Source organism: Coregonus clupeaformis, chromosome 23 (genome assembly GCF_020615455.1).
Source record: "Coregonus clupeaformis isolate EN_2021a chromosome 23, ASM2061545v1, whole genome shotgun sequence".
NCBI classification, from domain to species: Eukaryota; Metazoa; Chordata; class Actinopteri; order Salmoniformes; family Salmonidae; genus Coregonus; species Coregonus clupeaformis.
Genome location: NC_059214.1, coordinates 50,937,476 through 50,956,231, shown reverse-complemented (window position 1 = coordinate 50,956,231; position 18,756 = coordinate 50,937,476). Strand labels below are relative to the sequence as shown.

The 18,756-nt window shown below is 50.1% G+C and overlaps 1 protein-coding gene across 1 annotated transcript in view; it reads right to left on the bottom strand.

Moving 5' to 3' along the window:
- pard3bb (par-3 family cell polarity regulator beta b) overlaps window positions 1-18,756 on the bottom strand; it is a 627,684-nt gene that overhangs the window by 585,539 nt on the left and 23,389 nt on the right. Inside the window, exon 2 of the mRNA XM_041843623.2 lies at window positions 18,276-18,377. Coding sequence (XP_041699557.2) covers window positions 18,276-18,377 — 102 coding nt within the window. The remainder of the gene's footprint in view (window positions 1-18,275; window positions 18,378-18,756) is intronic.

Genomic DNA, 18,756 nt, shown 5'->3' with positions numbered 1-18,756 from the left:
ATAAGGTACTGACCAGTATATCCAACCACTCCAGTACCCCCTCCTGTTTTACGTCTGTTGTATCCTGTGCACGTGGTGAATAAGCTTTGAAACTTGGAACTTGAGCGGATGGAATGCTGTGCGTACTCAACCCCATTGGTCAAGGGAAGGAGAGGTTAGTCATCATAGCTCCTGCTACATGCAGTGAATGACATCTGATTGGCCTTGATTAAACCCTCCTTTCAAACAGCATCCCAACATTATAGATGTACAGCTGAAGTCTGAAGTTTACATACACCTTGGCAAATACATTTATTCCTGACATTTAATCCTAGTTAAAATTCCCTGTCTTTGGTCAGTTAGGATCACCACTTTATTTTAAGAATGTGAAATGTCAGAATAATAGTAGAGAGAATGATTTCATTCACTATCACTGGAATTGTGATAGTGAATTATAAGTGAAATAATATGTCTGTAAACAATTGTTGGAAAAATGACTTAAGTAGATGTCCTAACCGACTTGCCAAAACTATAGTTTGTTAACAAGAACTTTGTGGAGTGGATGAAAAACAAGTTTTAATGACTCCAACCTAAGTGTATGTAAACCTCCGACTTCAACTGTAAATGTAACAGATGCAAGTTAACAGTCTCAAAACTCATGTATTTGTTCTGTTTTGTTAAGACAGATAGTCCAAAATATACCAAACCGTATAATAGCGAGGGGTTTCTAGCTCGCCTGGGTCCTAGAGGAAACACCAGTTAACATCCTAATCCATCCCAAATGTCTGAGCTGTTCATATCACTCTACATGAATACTCACCAGTCCCTCCTCCCTACTCCCCAGGCCAACAGAGCTCATTCCCTACTCCCCAGGCCAACAGAGCTCAGTCATAGCTCAGTCCCTCCTCCCCACTCCCCAGGCCAACAGAGCTCAGTCCCTCCACCCCAGGCCAACAGAGCTCAGTCCCTCCTCCCCAGGCCAACAGAGCTCATTCCCTACTCCCCAGGCCAACAGAGCTCAGTCATAGCTCAGTCCCTCCTCCCCACTCCCCAGGCCAACAGAGCTCAGTCCCTACTCCCCAGGCCAACAGAGCTCAGTCCCTCCTCCCCAGGCCAACAGAGCTCATTCATAGCTCAGTCCCTCCTCCCCACTCCCCAGGCCAACAGAGCTCAGTCCCTCCTCCCCAGGCCAACAGAGCTCAGTCCCTCCACCCCAGGCCAACAGAGCTCAGTCCCTCCTCCCCAGGCCAACAGAGCTCAGTCCCTCCTCCCCAGGCCAACAGAGCTCAGTCCCTCCTCCCCACTCCCCAGGCCAACAGAGCTCAGTCCCTCCTCCCCCAATCCCCAGGCCAACAGAGCTCAGTCCCTCCTCCCTACTCCCCAGGCCAACAGAGCTCAGTCCCTCCTCCCCCACTCCCCAGGCCAACAGAGCTCAGTCCCCACTCCCCACTCCCCAGGCCAACAGAGCTCAGTCCCTCCTCCCCACTCCCCAGGCCAACAGAGCTCAGTCCCTCCTCCCCAATCCCCAGGCCAACAGAGCTCAGTCCCTCCTCCCCACTCCCCAGGCCAACAGAGCTCAGTCCCTCCTCCCCAATCCCCAGGCCAACAGAGCTCAGTCCCTCCTCCCCACTCCCCAGGCCAACAGAGCTCAGTCCCCACTCCCCACTCCCCAGGCCAACAGAGCTCAGTCCCTCCTCCCCAATCCCCAGGCCAACAGAGCTCAGTCCCTCCTCCCTACTCCCCAGGCCAACAGAGCTCAGTCCCTCCTCCCCACTCCCCAGGCCAACAGAGCTCAGTCCCTCCTCCCTCCTCCCCAGGCCAACAGAGCTCAGTCCCTACTCCCCAGGCCAACAGAGCTCAGTCCCTCCTCCCCACTCCCCAGGCCAACAGAGCTCAGTCCCTACTCCCCAGGCCAACAGAGCTCAGTCCCTCCTCCCCACTCCCCAGGCCAACAGAGCTCAGTCCCCACTCCCCAGGCCAACAGAGCTCAGTCCCCACTCCCCAGGCCAACAGAGCTCAGTCCCTACTCCCCCAGGCCAACAGAGCTCAGTCCCTCCTCCCCACTCCCCAGGCCAACAGAGCTCAGTCCCCACTCCCCAGGCCAACAGAGCTCAGTCCCCACTCCCCAGGCCAACAGAGCTCAGTCCCTACTCCCCAGGCCAACAGAGCTCAGTCCCTCCTCCCCCACTCCCCAGGCCAACAGAGCTCAGTCCCTCCTCCCCCACTCCCCAGGCCAACAGAGCTCAGTCCCTCCTCCCCACTCCCCAGGCCAACAGAGCTCAGTCCCTACTCCCCCAGGCCAACAGAGCTCAGTCCCTCCTCCCCACTCCCCAGGCCAACAGAGCTCAGTCCCCACTCCCCACTCCCCAGGCCAACAGAGCTCAGTCCCTCCTCCCCAATCCCCAGGCCAACAGAGCTCAGTCCCTCCTCCCTACTCCCCAGGCCAACAGAGCTCAGTCCCTCCTCCCCACTCCCCAGGCCAACAGAGCTCAGTCCCTCCTCCCTCCTCCCCAGGCCAACAGAGCTCAGTCCCCACTCCCCAGGCCAACAGAGCTCAGTCCCTACTCCCCAGGCCAACAGAGCTCAGTCCCTCCTCCCCACTCCCCAGGCCAACAGAGCTCAGTCCCTACTCCCCAGGCCAACAGAGCTCAGTCCCTCCTCCCCACTCCCCAGGCCAACAGAGCTCAGTCCCCACTCCCCAGGCCAACAGAGCTCAGTCCCCACTCCCCAGGCCAACAGAGCTCAGTCCCTACTCCCCAGGCCAACAGAGCTCAGTCCCTCCTCCCCACTCCCCAGGCCAACAGAGCTCAGTCCCCACTCCCCAGGCCAACAGAGCTCAGTCCCCACTCCCCAGGCCAACAGAGCTCAGTCCCTCCTCCCCAGGCCAACAGAGCTCAGTCCCTCCTCCCCACTCCCCAGGCCAACAGAGCTCAGTCCCTCCTACCCACTCCCCAGGCCAACAGAGCTCAGTCCCTCCTCCCCACTCCCCAGGCCAACAGAGCTCAGTCCCTCCTCCCCACTCCCCAGGCCAACAGAGCTCATTCATAGCTCAGGCCCTCCTCCCCAGGCCAACAGAGCTCAGTCCCTACTCCCCAGGCCAACAGAGCTCAGTCCCTCCTCCCCACTCCAACAGAGCTCAGTCCCTCCTCCCCACTCCCCAGGCCAACAGAGCTCAGTCCCTCCTCCCCACTCCCCAGGCCAACAGAGCTCAGTCCCTCCTCCCCACTCCCCAGGCCAACAGAGCTCAGTCCCTCCTCCCCACTCCAACAGAGCTCAGTCCCTACTCCCCAGGCCAACAGAGCTCAGTCCCTATAAAGTCCCTGCTGTGAAGTAAAACACAGTACACAATTAACCAAGTGAAATCCTCAGTTGTCTTTACAATCAAATTCTAACTTTCCTTCCGCAAATAGAACAAGCTCCTCATAAGCACTACTCAGTAAGCCAGCCAGCCAGCCAGCCAGTCAGTAAGCCAGCCAGCCAGTCAGTAAGCCAGCCAGCCAGCCAGTCAGTAAGCCAGCCAGCCAGCCAGTCAGTAAGCCAGCCAGTCAGTAAGCCAGCCAGCCAGTCAGTAAGCCAGCCAGCCAGCCAGTCAGTAAGCCAGCCAGTCAGTCAGTCAGTCAGTAAGCCAGCCAGCCAGTAAGCCAGCCAGCCAGTCAGCCAGTAAGCCAGCCAGCCAGCCAGTCAGTCAGTCAGTCAGTCAGTAAGCCAGCCAGCCAGCCAGTAAGCCAGCCAGCCAGTCAGTCAGTAAGCCAGTAAGCCAGCCAGCCAGTCAGTAAGCCAGCCAGCCAGCCAGTCAGTAAGCCAGCCAGCCAGTCAGTAAGCCAGCCAGCCAGCCAGTCAGTAAGCCAGCCAGCCAGTCAGTAAGCCAGCCAGCCAGCCAGTCAGTAAGCCAGTAAGCCAGCCAGTCAGTCAGTAAACCAGCCAGCCAGCCAGTCAGTAAGCCAGTAAGCCAGCCAGCCAGCCAGCCAGCCAGCCAGCCAGTCAGTAAGCCAGCCAGCCAGTCAGTAAGCCAGCCAGCCAGCCAGTCAGTAAGCCAGTAAGCCAGCCAGCCAGTCAGTAAACCAGCCAGCCAGCCAGTCAGTAAGCCAGCCAGCCAGCCAGTCAGTCAGTAAGCCAGCCAGCCAGCCAGTCAGTCAGTAAGCCAGCCAGCCAGCCAGCCAGCCAGCCAGCCAGTCAGTCAGTAAGCCAGCCAGCCAGCCAGTCAGTAAGCCAGCCAGCCAGCCAGCCAGCCAGCCAGTCAGCCAGCCAGCCAGCCAGCCAGTCAGTAAGCCAGCCAGCCAGCCAGCCAGTCAGTAAGCCAGCCAGTCAGTAAGCCAGCCAGCCAGCCAGCCAGCCAGCCAGTCAGTAAGCCAGCCAGCCAGCCAGCCAGCCAGCCAGCCAGCCAGCCAGCCAGCCAGCCAGTCAGTAAGCCAGCCAGCCAGCCAGCCAGCCAGCCAGCCAGCCAGCCAGCCAGCCAGTCAGTAAGCCAGCCAGCCAGCCAGCCAGCCAGCCAGCCAGCCAGCCAGCCAGCCAGCCAGCCAGCCAGCCAGCCAGCCAGCCAGCCAGCCAGTCAGTCAGGTGGGACCAAACAACACTGGACTCAAAGAAGGGCGACATTAGAGAGTATATTTTTCTAATGTTCTACCGTCTACAAACAACGCCTGGACTAGGAGTGATACCAGGTTCTATTTTCCTTCATCTAAAAGGGATTAGACAGTTAATCCAACAACAGAATCACCTTCATATGTGCATCTGGTAACTCTTAGAGGAAAAACAACAACGCTTGGATTAACATTATAACATGAGCCTTGTAGGAGCATACAACACACACACACACACACACACACACACACACACACACACACACACACACACACAGAGAGACAGACACGTGCACACACACACACACAGAGAGACAGACACGTGCACACACACACACACACACACACACACACACACACACACACACACACACACACACACACACACACACACACACACACACACACACACACACACACACACACACACACACACACACACACACACACACACACACACACACACACACACACACACACACACACACACACAGTAACCCTGCAATCAGAAGTTAGGTTACCAGGCTAAATGTATCCAACTAGTTAGCTAGTTAGTTAAATGTTGTCCTATCAATGTCACCTGGAATAACACTGATGCCTAATAATAAGGACTGGACACACACATCCATCATAACTGGATTGGATCTGCATGTTGGAATGAGATAGGAAAAGTCATAAAGGTGAGACTGTGTGTGTGTGTGTGTGTGTGTGTGTGTGTTGTGTGTGTGTGTGGGGGGCATCAGCACACTTCGGTTCGGCTGGCATCCAGCTGAACTCGGCTGGCCGAACAGAACGCCTGTGCTCACATACTCCCTTTAAAGACCTTCCACATTTTGAGACGCTGTAGCCAGTTTTGAGAATGACACAAATACTAATTTTCACAAAGTCTGCTGCCTCAGTTGGAATGGCAGCAGGCAGGTGTGAGTGCATCTGCACGCACAGTGAGGCGAAGACTTTTGGAGGATGGCCTGGTGTCAAGAAGGGCAGCGAGGAAGCCACTTCTCTCCAGGAAAAACATCAGGGACAGACTGATATTCTGCAAAAGGTACAGGGATTGGACTGCTGAGGACTGGGGTAAAGTCATTTTCTCTGATGAATCCCCTTTCCGATTGGTTGGGGCATCCGGAAAGCACCGAAAATGTACAAAATGTTTTACAAAAAAAAAAGATGTTTGGTGCAGTATTTCTCAAGCAAATAAATTTGCATGAAAACGACTAATCTCTCGTTGAATGACAAACACTTCATTGAAGAACCCTTACTGTTGACTAATCACCAACGAACGGGCGTAGACTTCGGCGACAGACTTCTGCTTGCGCACAAACAGCTGAAAAAAAAAAACCTTGCCGAAGACAAAAACACGAAATGTCGTCATAATATGCACAAACTGTTCCCGACGGTTTCTGATGGGAAGCATGCGGACGCCTTTACAGTCACACATTAGATTGGATTTGGTAAAGAACGTGTTCGAGCTCTATGAGGAATGACTGCAGGTGTAAATTAACCTTCAACACATCAATATTACTCAAACAACCAACACTGTTTTCAATCCCTCCAATTCCCAGTAACCTTTAAAAAACAGGGGTTTGGGGCATTTATCATTCATTTAATGTGGCCGTAGCCTAAATACTGTAACCAGGAACAAAATGTTGATGAAAATCAATCCATCAATACTTTATTTTTATGAAAGAACAAAAAGGCGCGCGCGGGCACACACACACACACACACACACACACACACACACACACCTACAGCGGCTGTAAGTATTCTTAACTCTAGAGGGCAGAAGAGTGTAAAAATAATTCACTGCAATATCAACATGGAGTCATTATATGTGTGTGTCCCAACAGACGCCCTATTCCCTACATAGTGCACTAGACTATAGTGACCAGAGCCCTATATAAAGGAATATGAGGGTCATTTGGGAATGATCCATGATGTCCATACTAATTAGCCTAGTGGGGAATTACAGACAGCCCTCACAGAGGTCATCACTGGTTACAATATGAAGAAGAAGAACACCCTTTTTTTTTACTCTTTATTGAGAATGTCTCTCATTGGCCGGTCTTTTTGTCCAGCCCCTGTGAATAGTTCAGTCCCTAAACCATCTACTTTCCCTGGTTAAACCCTAAACCTACAGTCGCAGAAGATGGCAGCTTACTCTATCACTTCAATGGAAATAGGCTATGTATTAATTAATTACAAGTAGGGAAAGGATGGCGGGGTTGAAAAGTAATAAAGGGGAGTATATATATATATATAAAACATGGGGGATTGGACGTGATGCAGACAATTACATTGATAGAAGTTACAATCTATCTGCAATATTAAGCTGATCCATCCCCCCAAAATAAAAAATAAACAAATATTATAAATAAAACAACTTTTCATCATTAAACAACTTTTCAACAGTAAACGTACAGTCTCTGCTTTGTACCAGGAAGTGTACAGCTGTATATAATATTATGAAGAATATGTTGTGTCCCACAATTGGTTGTCTCCCCCAATTGGCACCCCATTCTCTATGTAGTGCACTACTTTAGACCAGGGCCCATAGGACAATGGTCAAATGTAGTGCACTACGTAATAGGGTTCTATTTGGGACGCAAGCCTGTTGTGTTGAGGGGGTTCAGAGAAAGTGGAGCAAACTCATCTTAAGGGTATGAAGAATGTAATGCCGTCCAACCAGCTTTCACACTCTTATAGCAACTATAGACAGTAAGCCAGCCAGCCAGCCAGCCAGTCAGTAAGCCAGCCAGCCAGCCAGCCAGTCAGTCAGTAAGCCAGCCAGCCAGCCAGCCAGCCAATCAGTAAGCCAGCCAGCCAGCCAGCCAGCCAGTAAGCCAGCCAGCCAGACAGAGCATGGCTCAGGACCACACAGAGTAGCTCTATGTGGTCACCTGATACAGCCAATAGGATCATTTCACCTGGCTTTAGTTCATTAAATCTCATCTTCAGTGCATTTCATTTCAACGGGTTAATCAAAATCCAGCAAGGATCTTCCTGTAAGGGTATTCTGCTCTTTCTGTAGACTAACCTTCAACCTTCAGCGCAAAACTAGGCTACATCCATTCACCCATTTTGGTTTGTTATGGATTTTAAAAACACTACCGTTCAAAAGTTTGGGGTCACCTAAAAATGTCCTTGTTTTCGAAAGAAAAGCACATTTTTGGTCCATTAAAATAACTGATCAGAAATATAGTGTAGACATTGTTAATGTTGTAAATGGCTATTGTAGCTGGAAACGGCAGATTTTTATTGGAATATCTACATAGGCGTACAGAGGCCCATTATCAGCAACCATCAGTCCTGTGTTCCAATGGCACGTTGTGTTTGCTAATCCAAGTTTATCATTTTAAAAGGCTAATTGATCATTAGACGTGGCCAGGTACGGTAATAGAATTGTCCTCTAACCAGGGTAGAGCGTTGTGGGCGTGGCCAGGTACGGTAACGACAGAGTGCTCACAGACACCAGAAAACCAAATAAGATCAACAGGAAACATCCCATACCCACTAGCCAACTGTACCTAGCCTATATTAACCTGTCACCCTGCATTTGAACACCAGGGGCTGGCCAGTCACCCTGCATTTGAACACCAGGGGCTGGCCAGTCACCCTGCATTTGAACACCAGGGGCTGGCCAGTCACCCTGCATTTGAACACCAGGGGCTGGCCTGTCACCCTGCATTTGAACACCAGGGGCTGGCCAGTCACCCTGCATTTGAACACCAGGGGCTGGCCAGTCACCCTGCATTTGAACACCAGGGGCTGGCCAGTCACCCTGCATTTGAACACCAGGGGCTGGCCAGTCACCCTGCATTTGAACACCAGGGGCTGGCCAGTCACCCTGCATTTGAACACCAGGGGCTGGCCTGTCACCCTGCATTTGAACACCAGGGGCTGGCCAGTCACCCTGCATTTGAACACCAGGGGCTGGCCAGTCACCCTGCATTTGAACACCAGGGGCTGGCCAGTCACCCTGCATTTGAACACCAGGGGCTGGCCAGTCACCCTGCATTTGAACACCAGGGGCTGGCCAGTCACCCTGCATTTGAACACCATTTGGGTCTGTATTCTTAAAACTGAAGCGAATACAAAATGGCGATTGGGACAGTCTCAGGTTGTGTTTCTAACAGAGGACCAGTAATACATCCTTAACAAACAATGACAGGCTAAAATACAGAAAAGCAACAGCTTGAACCAACAGCTTGGGCAAACAGCTTGGGCAAACAGCTTGAACCAACAGCTTGGGCAAACACTGGATGGCAACACGTTGGAGTTGTAACAAGTGGTCACCATAGCAACAGTACAACCATCTCGAAGGCTCCAGGGAAGGGGGTGTGCTCAACTGGTCCACATCACAACTTAGGCAGCCTGGACCGGTTTTGGTCGGTTCCTGTTGACTGAGAATCGGTTTGAGCAAGGCAAGCCTCTGAATCACTAATCTCGATCACAAAATGAGTGGCTAGGCTATTTGGGATGCAAGATGATCTGTAGATCAGTGATTCTGTGCAGTCTGTCTGCAATGTAGCTAGTCAATCTCAAAACACCCAGTGAGAGTCAGGGTGCCTGAGGAGGAGTGATGGGCGCTGCAGCCAACTGCCTGAGCAGAGCACAGTGGGGATGTGACAAATAGACCACTTTTCTTAACGTAAAAAAAAACGGGCATCATTTTTTTATTGGTTTTCCGTTAAAACGATCAGAAAAAAAAGCATCAAATTCCACATCAATTCACAACGCAGAATAATGGTCCTACTACACATGTATGACCTCTAGGGCAGTGAAAGTATATCTACCTCAGTCACATACCCTTGAAAGCGCCTCAGACACAGCATGTTTGTTTGTCCAATAGGGTACACTACGGCTATTTTAAATGCTGACGCGAAACCTTCTCTGGAGATAGTTTCGAAGCTCCACTGAGTAGGCTTGCCGCTTCTGAAGCAGGACTAACATCCACTGGAAGACGAGAACTGTCAACCCAATAATCTCCAGCTGCACGCAGCCTCCCTACTGCCTGACCGCAGACCACTCTCTCCTAAAAAAAATTACCTCTAAAGTTGGTTAAATACCGTGACTTACCAAGACATTTAGTAGAAAGAAAACATCTTCCGCCAGTAATCGACTCCTAAGGTTCAGTATTTTTTGGAATGGAGGACACTGATTAGTTGCAGTACTTCCGATAACACAACCACTTGCATCTTTCATAGGGAGCTAGCGAGAGGACGGGGAGAGAGAGCAGGTCAGCCACCAGGCAGACAGTCAGAACCCTGCACTAGGCCTATCTATCAGTATAGGCAGGTCAGCCACCAGACAGACAGTCAGAACCCTGCACTAGGCCTATCTATCAGTATAGGCAGGTCAGCCACCAGACAGTCAGAACCCTGCACTAGGCCTATCTATCAGTATAGGCAGGTCAGCCACCAGACAGACAGTCAGAACCGTACACTAGGCCTATCTATCAGTATAGGCAGGTCAGCCACCAGACAGACAGTCAGAACCCTGCACTAGGCCTATCTATCAGTATAGGCAGGTCAGCCACCAGACAGTCAGAACCCTGCACTAGGCCTATCTATCAGTATAGGCAGGTCAGCCACCAGACAGACAGAACCCTGCACTAGGCCTATCTATCAGTATAGGCAGGTCAGCCACCAGACAGACAGAACCCTGCACTAGGCCTATCTATCAGTATAGGCAGGTCAGCCACCAGACAGACAGAACCCTGCACTAGGCCTATCTATCAGTATAGGCAGGTCAGCCACCAGGCAGACAGTCAGAACCCTGCACTAGGCCTATCTATCAGTATAGGCAGGTCAGCCACCAGACAGTCAGAACCCTGCACTAGGCCTATCTATCAGTATAGGCAGGTCAGCCACCAGACAGACAGAACCCTGCACTAGGCCTATCTATCAGTATAGGCAGGTCAGCCACCAGGCAGACAGTCAGAACCCTGCACTAGGCCTATCTATCAGTATAGGCAGGTCAGCCACCAGACAGTCAGAACCCTGCACTAGGCCTATCTATCAGTATAGGCAGGTCAGCCACCAGACAGACAGAACCCTGCACTAGGCCTATCTATCAGTATAGGCAGGTCAGCCACCAGACAGACAGAACCCTGCACTAGGCCTATCTATCAGTATAGGCAGGTCAGCCACCAGACAGTCAGAACCCTGCACTAGGCCTATCTATCAGTATAGGCAGGTCAGCCACCAGACAGACAGAACCCTGCACTAGGCCTATCTATCAGTATAGGCAGGTCAGCCACCAGACAGACAGAACCCTGCACTAGGCCTATCTATCAGTATAGGCAGGTCAGCCACCAGACAGACAGTCAGAACCGTGCACTAGGCCTATCTATCAGTATAGGCAGGTCAGCCACCAGACAGACAGTCAGAACCCTGCACTAGGCCTATCTATCAGTATAGGCAGGTCAGCCACCAGACAGTCAGAACCCTGCACTAGGCCTATCTATCAGTATAGGCAGGTCAGCCACCAGACAGACAGTCAGAACCCTGCACTAGGCCTATCTATCAGTATAGGCAGGTCAGCCACCAGACAGACAGTCAGAACCGTGCACTAGGCCTATAAACCGTTAATCAAAAGCTGTATCTTGCAATGGAATGCTGCATCTCGTAATTTCTTGGCTTGCGATGTTTTCAGTAAAGCAGGGCCTATCATCAATGAATAGGCTATGATATTCTACACGCAACAGACCTAAGACTGAACACACTGGCCTCCTTAGGGAAGAGAAAGAGCAGGCTAGCCAGCTGCACTGAGATTTTAATTTTGTGTGTGTGTGGGGGGGGGGGGATCACAAAAAACGTTGTTTTTCCTTTACGGATTTGTACAGTACCTAACACAGTCAATCAAATCAATGAGAACAGCGTACAGTAACTAAGAACGTTTTTTTATTAACCAGGAAAAGACCCTTGGGGTTAGAAACCTGTTTTATGAGGGGGACCTGGCAAGAGGTCAGTAAAAAGTAGTCAGTGTAATACAGTCCATCAATAATCAGAGTACACTACCTAACATAGTCGATCAAAGAGAACAGTACCTGGGTTCTGCTTGTTCTGCTTGTTCTGCAATATTACCAGGCAGCAGATGACTTTTATGGGAAAGCGCCCAGCACCCCCTCCCCTCTCATGTGCTCTGATATTAATTAGTCTACAGAAATCCAAAGCTGTGGATCTGATAGGAGCCCTGGCGTCTGTCCCAAATGGGACCCTAGTACCAATACAGTGCACTATTACCAGGGCACAGGTCAAAGTAGTGCACTATAAAGGGAATATGTAGCTATTTGGGACGCACCCCTAATGTCTGAGCGATTCTATTAAAAAGAGGAGAATGGCCTTTTGTTATCCAGTTAAAGATGGACTTACAGAGAACCAATGGCTCCCTGCCTGCCTCCCTCCCTCCCTCCCTCCCTCCCTGCCTCCCTCCCTCCCTCCCTCCCTCCCTCCCTCCCTCTCTGCCTCCCTCCCTGCCTCCCTGCCTCCCTGCCTCCCTCCCTCCCTCCCTGCCTCCCTGCCTCACTCCCTCCCTCCCTGCCTCACTCCCTCCCTGCGTTTAAAGCCTGGGTAAAGGACAACATTACTGCACCAAGGAGACTTAGTACACTGCTGGCTGGCTGGGTGGCCTTTCAGGTGGGACAGCAGCCAAAGGAGGGTATAGGGTTCAGCCAAAAACAGTTTGTCTGTTCTGTCGGTTGTCTTTCAGCCAAAGCTGTGTGTTTGTTCTGTCTGTTGCTATTGGAGATAAAGTGTCAACGCATAAATAAACCCGATGCAGAGGACCGGTCAGGAGAACAGTCCAAATGGACCAGCCATCTACAGCACCTAGGACCGGTCAGGAGAACAGTCCAAATGGACCAGCCATCTACAGCACCTAGGACCGGTCAGGTGAACAGTCCAAATGGACCAGCCATCTACAGCACCTAGGACCGGTCAGGAGAACAGTCCAAATGGACCAGCCATCTACAGCACCTAGGACCGGTCAGGTGAACAGTCCAAATGGACCAGCCATCTACAGCACCTAGGACCGGTCAGGTGAACAGTCCAAATGGACCAGCCATCTACAGCACCTAATACTATCAGGATCCAACCTTCATTCAATGGACCAGCCATCTGCAGCACCTAGGACCGGTCAGGAGAACAGTCCAAATGGACCAGCCATCTACAGCACCTAGGACCGGTCAGGAGAACAGTCCAAATGGACCAGCCATCTACAGCACCTAGGACCGGTCAGGAGAACAGTCCAAATGGACCAGCCATCTACAGCACCTAGGACCGGTCAGGAGAACAGTCCAAATGGACCAGCCATCTACAGCACCTAGGACCGGTCAGGAGAACAGTCCAAACGGACCAGCCATCTACAGCACCTAGGACCGGTCAGGAGAACAGTCCAAATGGACCAGCCATCTACAGCACCTAGGACCGGTCAGGAGAACAGTCCAAATGGACCAGCCATCTACAGCACCTAGGACCGGTCAGGAGAACAGTCCAAATGGACCAGCCATCTACAGCACCTAATACTATCAGGATCCAACCTTCATTCAATGGACCAGCCATCTGCAGCACCTAGGACCGGTCAGGAGAACAGTCCAAACGGACCAGCCATCTACAGCACCTAGGACCGGTCAGGAGAACAGTACAAATGGACCAGCCATCTGCAGCACCTAGGACCGGTCAGGAGAACAGTCCAAATGGACCAGCCATCTACAGCACCTAATACTATCAGGATCCAACCTTCATTCAATGGACCAGCCATCTGCAGCACCTAGGACCGGTCAGGAGAACAGTCCAAATGGACCAGCCATCTACAGCACCTAGGACCGGTCAGGAGAACAGTCCAAATGGACCAGCCATCTACAGCACCTAGGACCGGTCAGGAGAACAGTCCAAATGGACCAGCCATCTACAGCACCTAGGACCGGTCAGGAGAACAGTCCAAATGGACCAGCCATCTACAGCACCTAATACTATCAGGATCCAACCTTCATTCAATGGACCAGCCATCTGCAGCACCTAGGACCGGTCAGGAGAACAGTCCAAATGGACCAGCCATCTACAGCACCTAGGACCGGTCAGGAGAACAGTCCAAATGGACCAGCCATCTGCAGCACCTAGGACCGGTCAGGAGAACAGTCCAAATGGACCAGCCATTTAATGGTAGGTTTATTTGAACAGTGAGAGACAGAATAACAACAACAAAATTCAGAAAAACGCATGTCAAAAATGATTTGCATTTTAATGAGGGAAAAAAGTATTTGACCCCCTCTCAATCAGAAAGATTTCTGGCTCCCAGGTGTCTTTTATACAGGTAATGAGCTGAGATTAGGAGCACACTCTTAAAGGGAGTGCTCCTAATCTCAGCTTGTTACCTGTATAAAAGACACCTGTCCACAGAAGCAATCAATAAATCAGATTCCAAACTCTCCACCATGGCCAAGACCAAAGAGCTCTCCAAGGATGTCAGGGACAAGATTGTAGACCTACACAAGGCTGGAATGGGCTACAAGACCATCACCAAGCAGCTTGGTGAGAAGGTGACAACAGTTGGTGCGATTATTCGCAAATGGAAGAAACACAAAATAACTGTCAATCTCCCTCGGCCTGGGGCTCCATTCAAGATTTCACTTCGTGGAGTTGCAATGATCATGAGAACGGTGAGGAATCAGCCCAGAACTACAAGGAAGGATCTTGTCAATGATCTCAAGGCAGCTGGGACCATAGTCACCAAGAAAACAATTGGTAACACGCTATGCCGTGAAGGACTGAAATCCTGCAGCGTCGGCAAGGTCCCCCTGCTCAAGAAAGCACATATACAGGGCCGTCTGAAGTTTGCCAATGAACATCTGAATGATTCAGAGGAGAACTGGGTGAAAGTGTTGTGGTCAGATGAGAACAAAATCGAGCTCTTTGGCATCAACTCAACTCGCCGTGTTTGGAGGAGGAGGAATGCTGCCTATGACCAAGAACACCATCCCCACCGTCAAACATGGAGGTGGAAACATTATGCTTTGGGGGTGTTTTTCTGCTAAGGGGAGAGGACAACTTCACCGCATCAAAGGGACGATGGACGGGGCCATGTACTGTCAAATCTTGGGTGAGAACCTCCTTCCCTCAGCCAGGGCATTGAAAATGGGTCGTGGATGGGTATTCCAGCATGACAATGACCCAAAACACACGGCCAAGGCAACAAAGGAGTGGCTCAAGAAGAAGCACATTAAGGTCCTGGAGTGGCCTAGCCAGTCTCCAGACCTTAATCCCATAGAAAATCTGTGGAGGGAGCTGAAGGTTCGAGTTGCCAAACGTCAGCCTCGAAACCTTAATGACTTGGAGAAGATCTGCGAAGAGGAGTGGGACAAAATCCCTCCTGAGATGTGTGCAAACCTGGTGGCCAACTACAAGAAACATCTGACCTCTGTGATTGCCAACAAGGGTTTTGCCACCAAGTACTAAGTCATGTTTTGCAGGGGGGTCAAATACTTATTTCCCTAATTAAAATGTAAAAAATTAATTTATAACATTTTTGACATGCGTTTTTCTGGATTTTGTTGTTATTCTGTCTCTCACTGTTCAAATAAACCTACCATTAAAATTATAGACTGATCATGTCTTTGTCAGTGGGCAAATTACAAAATCAGCAGGGGATCAAATACTTTTTTCCCTCACTGTAGTTAAGCTGCAGCTGGCCCAGAACAGAGCGGCACGTCTCTAGATGTCCTCTAAACGGCACGTCTCTAGACGTCCTCTAAACGGCACGTCTCTAGATGTCCTCTAAACGGCACGTCTCTAGACGTCCTCTAAACGGCACGTCTCTAGACGTCCTCTAAACGGCACGTCTCTAGATGTCCTCTAAACGGCACGTCTCTAGATGTCCTCTAAACGGCACGTCTCTAGATGTCCTCTAAACGGCACGTCTCTAGATGTCCTCTAAACGGCACGTCTCTAGATGTCCTCTAAACGGCACGTCTCTAGATGTCCTCTAAACGGCACGTCTCTAGATGTCCTCTAAACGGCACGTCTCTAGATGTCCTCTAAACGGCACGTCTCTAGATGTCCTCTAAACGGCACGCTCTCTAGACGTCCTCTAAACGGCACGTCTCTAGACGTCCCCTCTAAACGGCACGTCTCTAGACGTCCTCTAAACGGCACGCTCTCTAGATGTCCTCTAAACGGCACGTCTCTAGACGTCCTCTAAACGGCACGTCTCTAGACGTCCTCTAAACGGCACGTCTCTAGACGTCCTCTAAACGGCACGTCTCTAGACGTCCTCTAAGCGGCACGTCTCTAGATGTCCTCTAAACGGCACGTCTCTAGACGTCCTCTAAACGGCACGTCTCTAGACGTCCTCTAAACGGCACGTCTCTAGACGTCCTCTAAACGGCACGTCTCTAGATGTCCTCTAAACGGCACGTCTCTAGATGTCCTCTAAACGGCACGTCTCTAGATGTCCTCTAAACGGCACGTCTCTAGATGTCCTCTAAACGGCACGTCTCTAGACGTCCTCTAAACGGCACGTCTCTAGACGTCCTCTAAACGGCACGTCTCTAGACGTCCTCTAAACGGCACGTCTCTAGACGTCCTCTAAACGGCACGTCTCTAGACGTCCTCTAAACGGCACGTCTCTAGACGTCCTCTAAATGGCACGTCTCTAGATGTCCTCTAAACGGCACGTCTCTAGATGTCCTCTAAACGGCACGTCTCTAGATGTCCTCTAAACGGCACGTCTCTAGACGTCCTCTAAACGGCACGTCTCTAGACGTCCTCTAAACGGCACGTCTTGCTCTTCATTGTAATCAGAGGGCTGATATTAATACTCTGCATGTCAGTCTCTCTTGGCTAAGAGTTGAGGAGAGACTGACTGCATCGCTTATTTTTTATAAGAAACATGAATGTGTTGAAAATCCCAAATTGTTTGCATAGTCAATTTACACACAGCTCTGACACACACACTTACCCCACCAGACATGCCACCAGGGGTCTTTTCACAGTCCCCAAATCCAGAACAAATTCAAGTAAGCTTACAGTATTATATAGAACCATTATTGCATGGTCCATCTCATATTGCTCAAATGAACAGCAAACCTGGTTTCAAAAAACAGATAAACCAACGCCCCACGGCACAACAGCTCTCCCCTATTTGACCTAGATAGTTTGTGTGTACGTATTGATATATAGGCTACGTGTGCCTTTTTTAAATTGATGTAGTTCTGTCCTTGAGCTGTTCTTGTCTATTAATGTTCTGTATTATGTCGTGTTTCATGTTTTGTGTGGACCCCAGGAAGAGCAGCTGCTGCTTTCACAACAGCTAATGGGGATCCTGATTAAATACCAAAACACCTAAATAGCTTGTAGATTAGAAACACAGCAAAGACCAACGGCTAAAAGCAACAGGTGGCTGTGGTGTGTTGTATTAGTGATCACCTGCTGGGTGTCCACAAGTGGTGGCCATTCAACATGTAGAATCATCATGTCGAGACGAACAGAAAATGACGACCGATATTCTGCTCAGAGGCAATAGGAATATTCTGGTCAGAGGCAATAGGAATATTCTTTCCCTGGTCAAAAGTAGTGCACTATATAGGGAATAGGGTGCCATTTGGGACTGGGCCATATATCTAGACGTCCTCCTCTAGACGTCCTCCTCTAGACGTCCTCCTGTAGACGTCCTCCTCGAGACGTCCTCCTCGAGACGTCCTCCTCTAGACGTCCTCCTCTAGACGTCGTCTCGTCCTCCTCTAGACGTCCTCCTCTAGACGTCGTCTCGTCCTCCTCTAGACGTCCTCCTCTAGACGTCCTCCTCTAGACATCCTCCTCTAGACGTCCTCCTCTAGATGTCCTCCTTACCTCATCATCAGTTCTAATATTATCAGGGCCCCAATAGATAACTAGCAGCATGATGAGATCTACGCCCGTGATGGGAATAACTCTTAATACAACTCTTAACCCAATGGTTCTCAACCTGGGGCATACCTCTTAACATTTACATTTACATTTTAGTCATTTAGCAGACGCTCTTATCCAGAGCAACTTACAGTTAGTGAGTGCATTCATTATTTTTTTTATTTTTTCATACTGGCCCCCCGTGGGAAACGAACCCACAACCCTGGCGTTGCAAACGCCATGCTCTACCAACTGAGCTACATCTTAACCCAATGGTTCTCAACCTGGGGTATACCTCTTAACCCAATGGTTCTCAACCTGGGGTATACCTCTTAACCCAATGGTTCTCAACCTGGGGTATACCTCTTAACCCAATGGTTCTCAACCTGGGGTATACCTCTTAACCCAATGGTTCTCAACCCGGGGTATACCTCTTAACCCAATGGTTCTCAACCTGGGGTATACCTCTTAACCCAATGGTTCTCAACCCGGGGTACTAGTAAATAGGCCTACTGACCAGTTGCTATGTAGCCTACTATGGGCAGAGCAAAATGTGATTGACAGTACAGTCACCAACATGTGATTGACAGTACAGTCACCAACATGTGATTGAGGGTACAGTCACCAACATGTGATTGAGGGTACAGTCACCAACATGTGATTGAGGGTACAGTCACCAAAGAAAGCACTGATAGCTACACAATAGATCATTGTTACCTTTTCTTTGTCCAAAAGTAGTGCAATACGTAGGGAATAGGGTGCAATTTACCTGGTCAAAAGTAGTGCACTACATAGGGAATAGGGTGCCATTTGGGACCAGTAGATGATCGTTACCTTGTCTCTGTCCTCCACCAGGTCAGTCAGTACATCATCAGGGTCCAGGATACCCCCGTCACAGTACTCCACATGGTGGGTACGAACCAGGAAGTCTCCCTCCTATAGAGGAAGCACATCAACCAATCAAACATCCTAACTTCATCATGGAACACAAACATGAACCAAATCAAACATCCTCACTTCATCATGGAACACAAACATGAACCAATCAAACATCCTCACTTCATCATGGAACACAAACATGAACCAAATCAAACATCCTCACTTCATCATGGAACAAACATCCTCACTTCATCATGGAACACAAACATGAACCAATCAAACATCCTCACTTCATCATGGAACACAAACATGAACCAAATCAAACATCCTCACTTCATCATGGAACACAAACATGAACCAATCAAACATCCTCACTTCATCATGGAACACAAACATGAACCAAATCAAACATCCTCACTTCATCATGGAACACAAA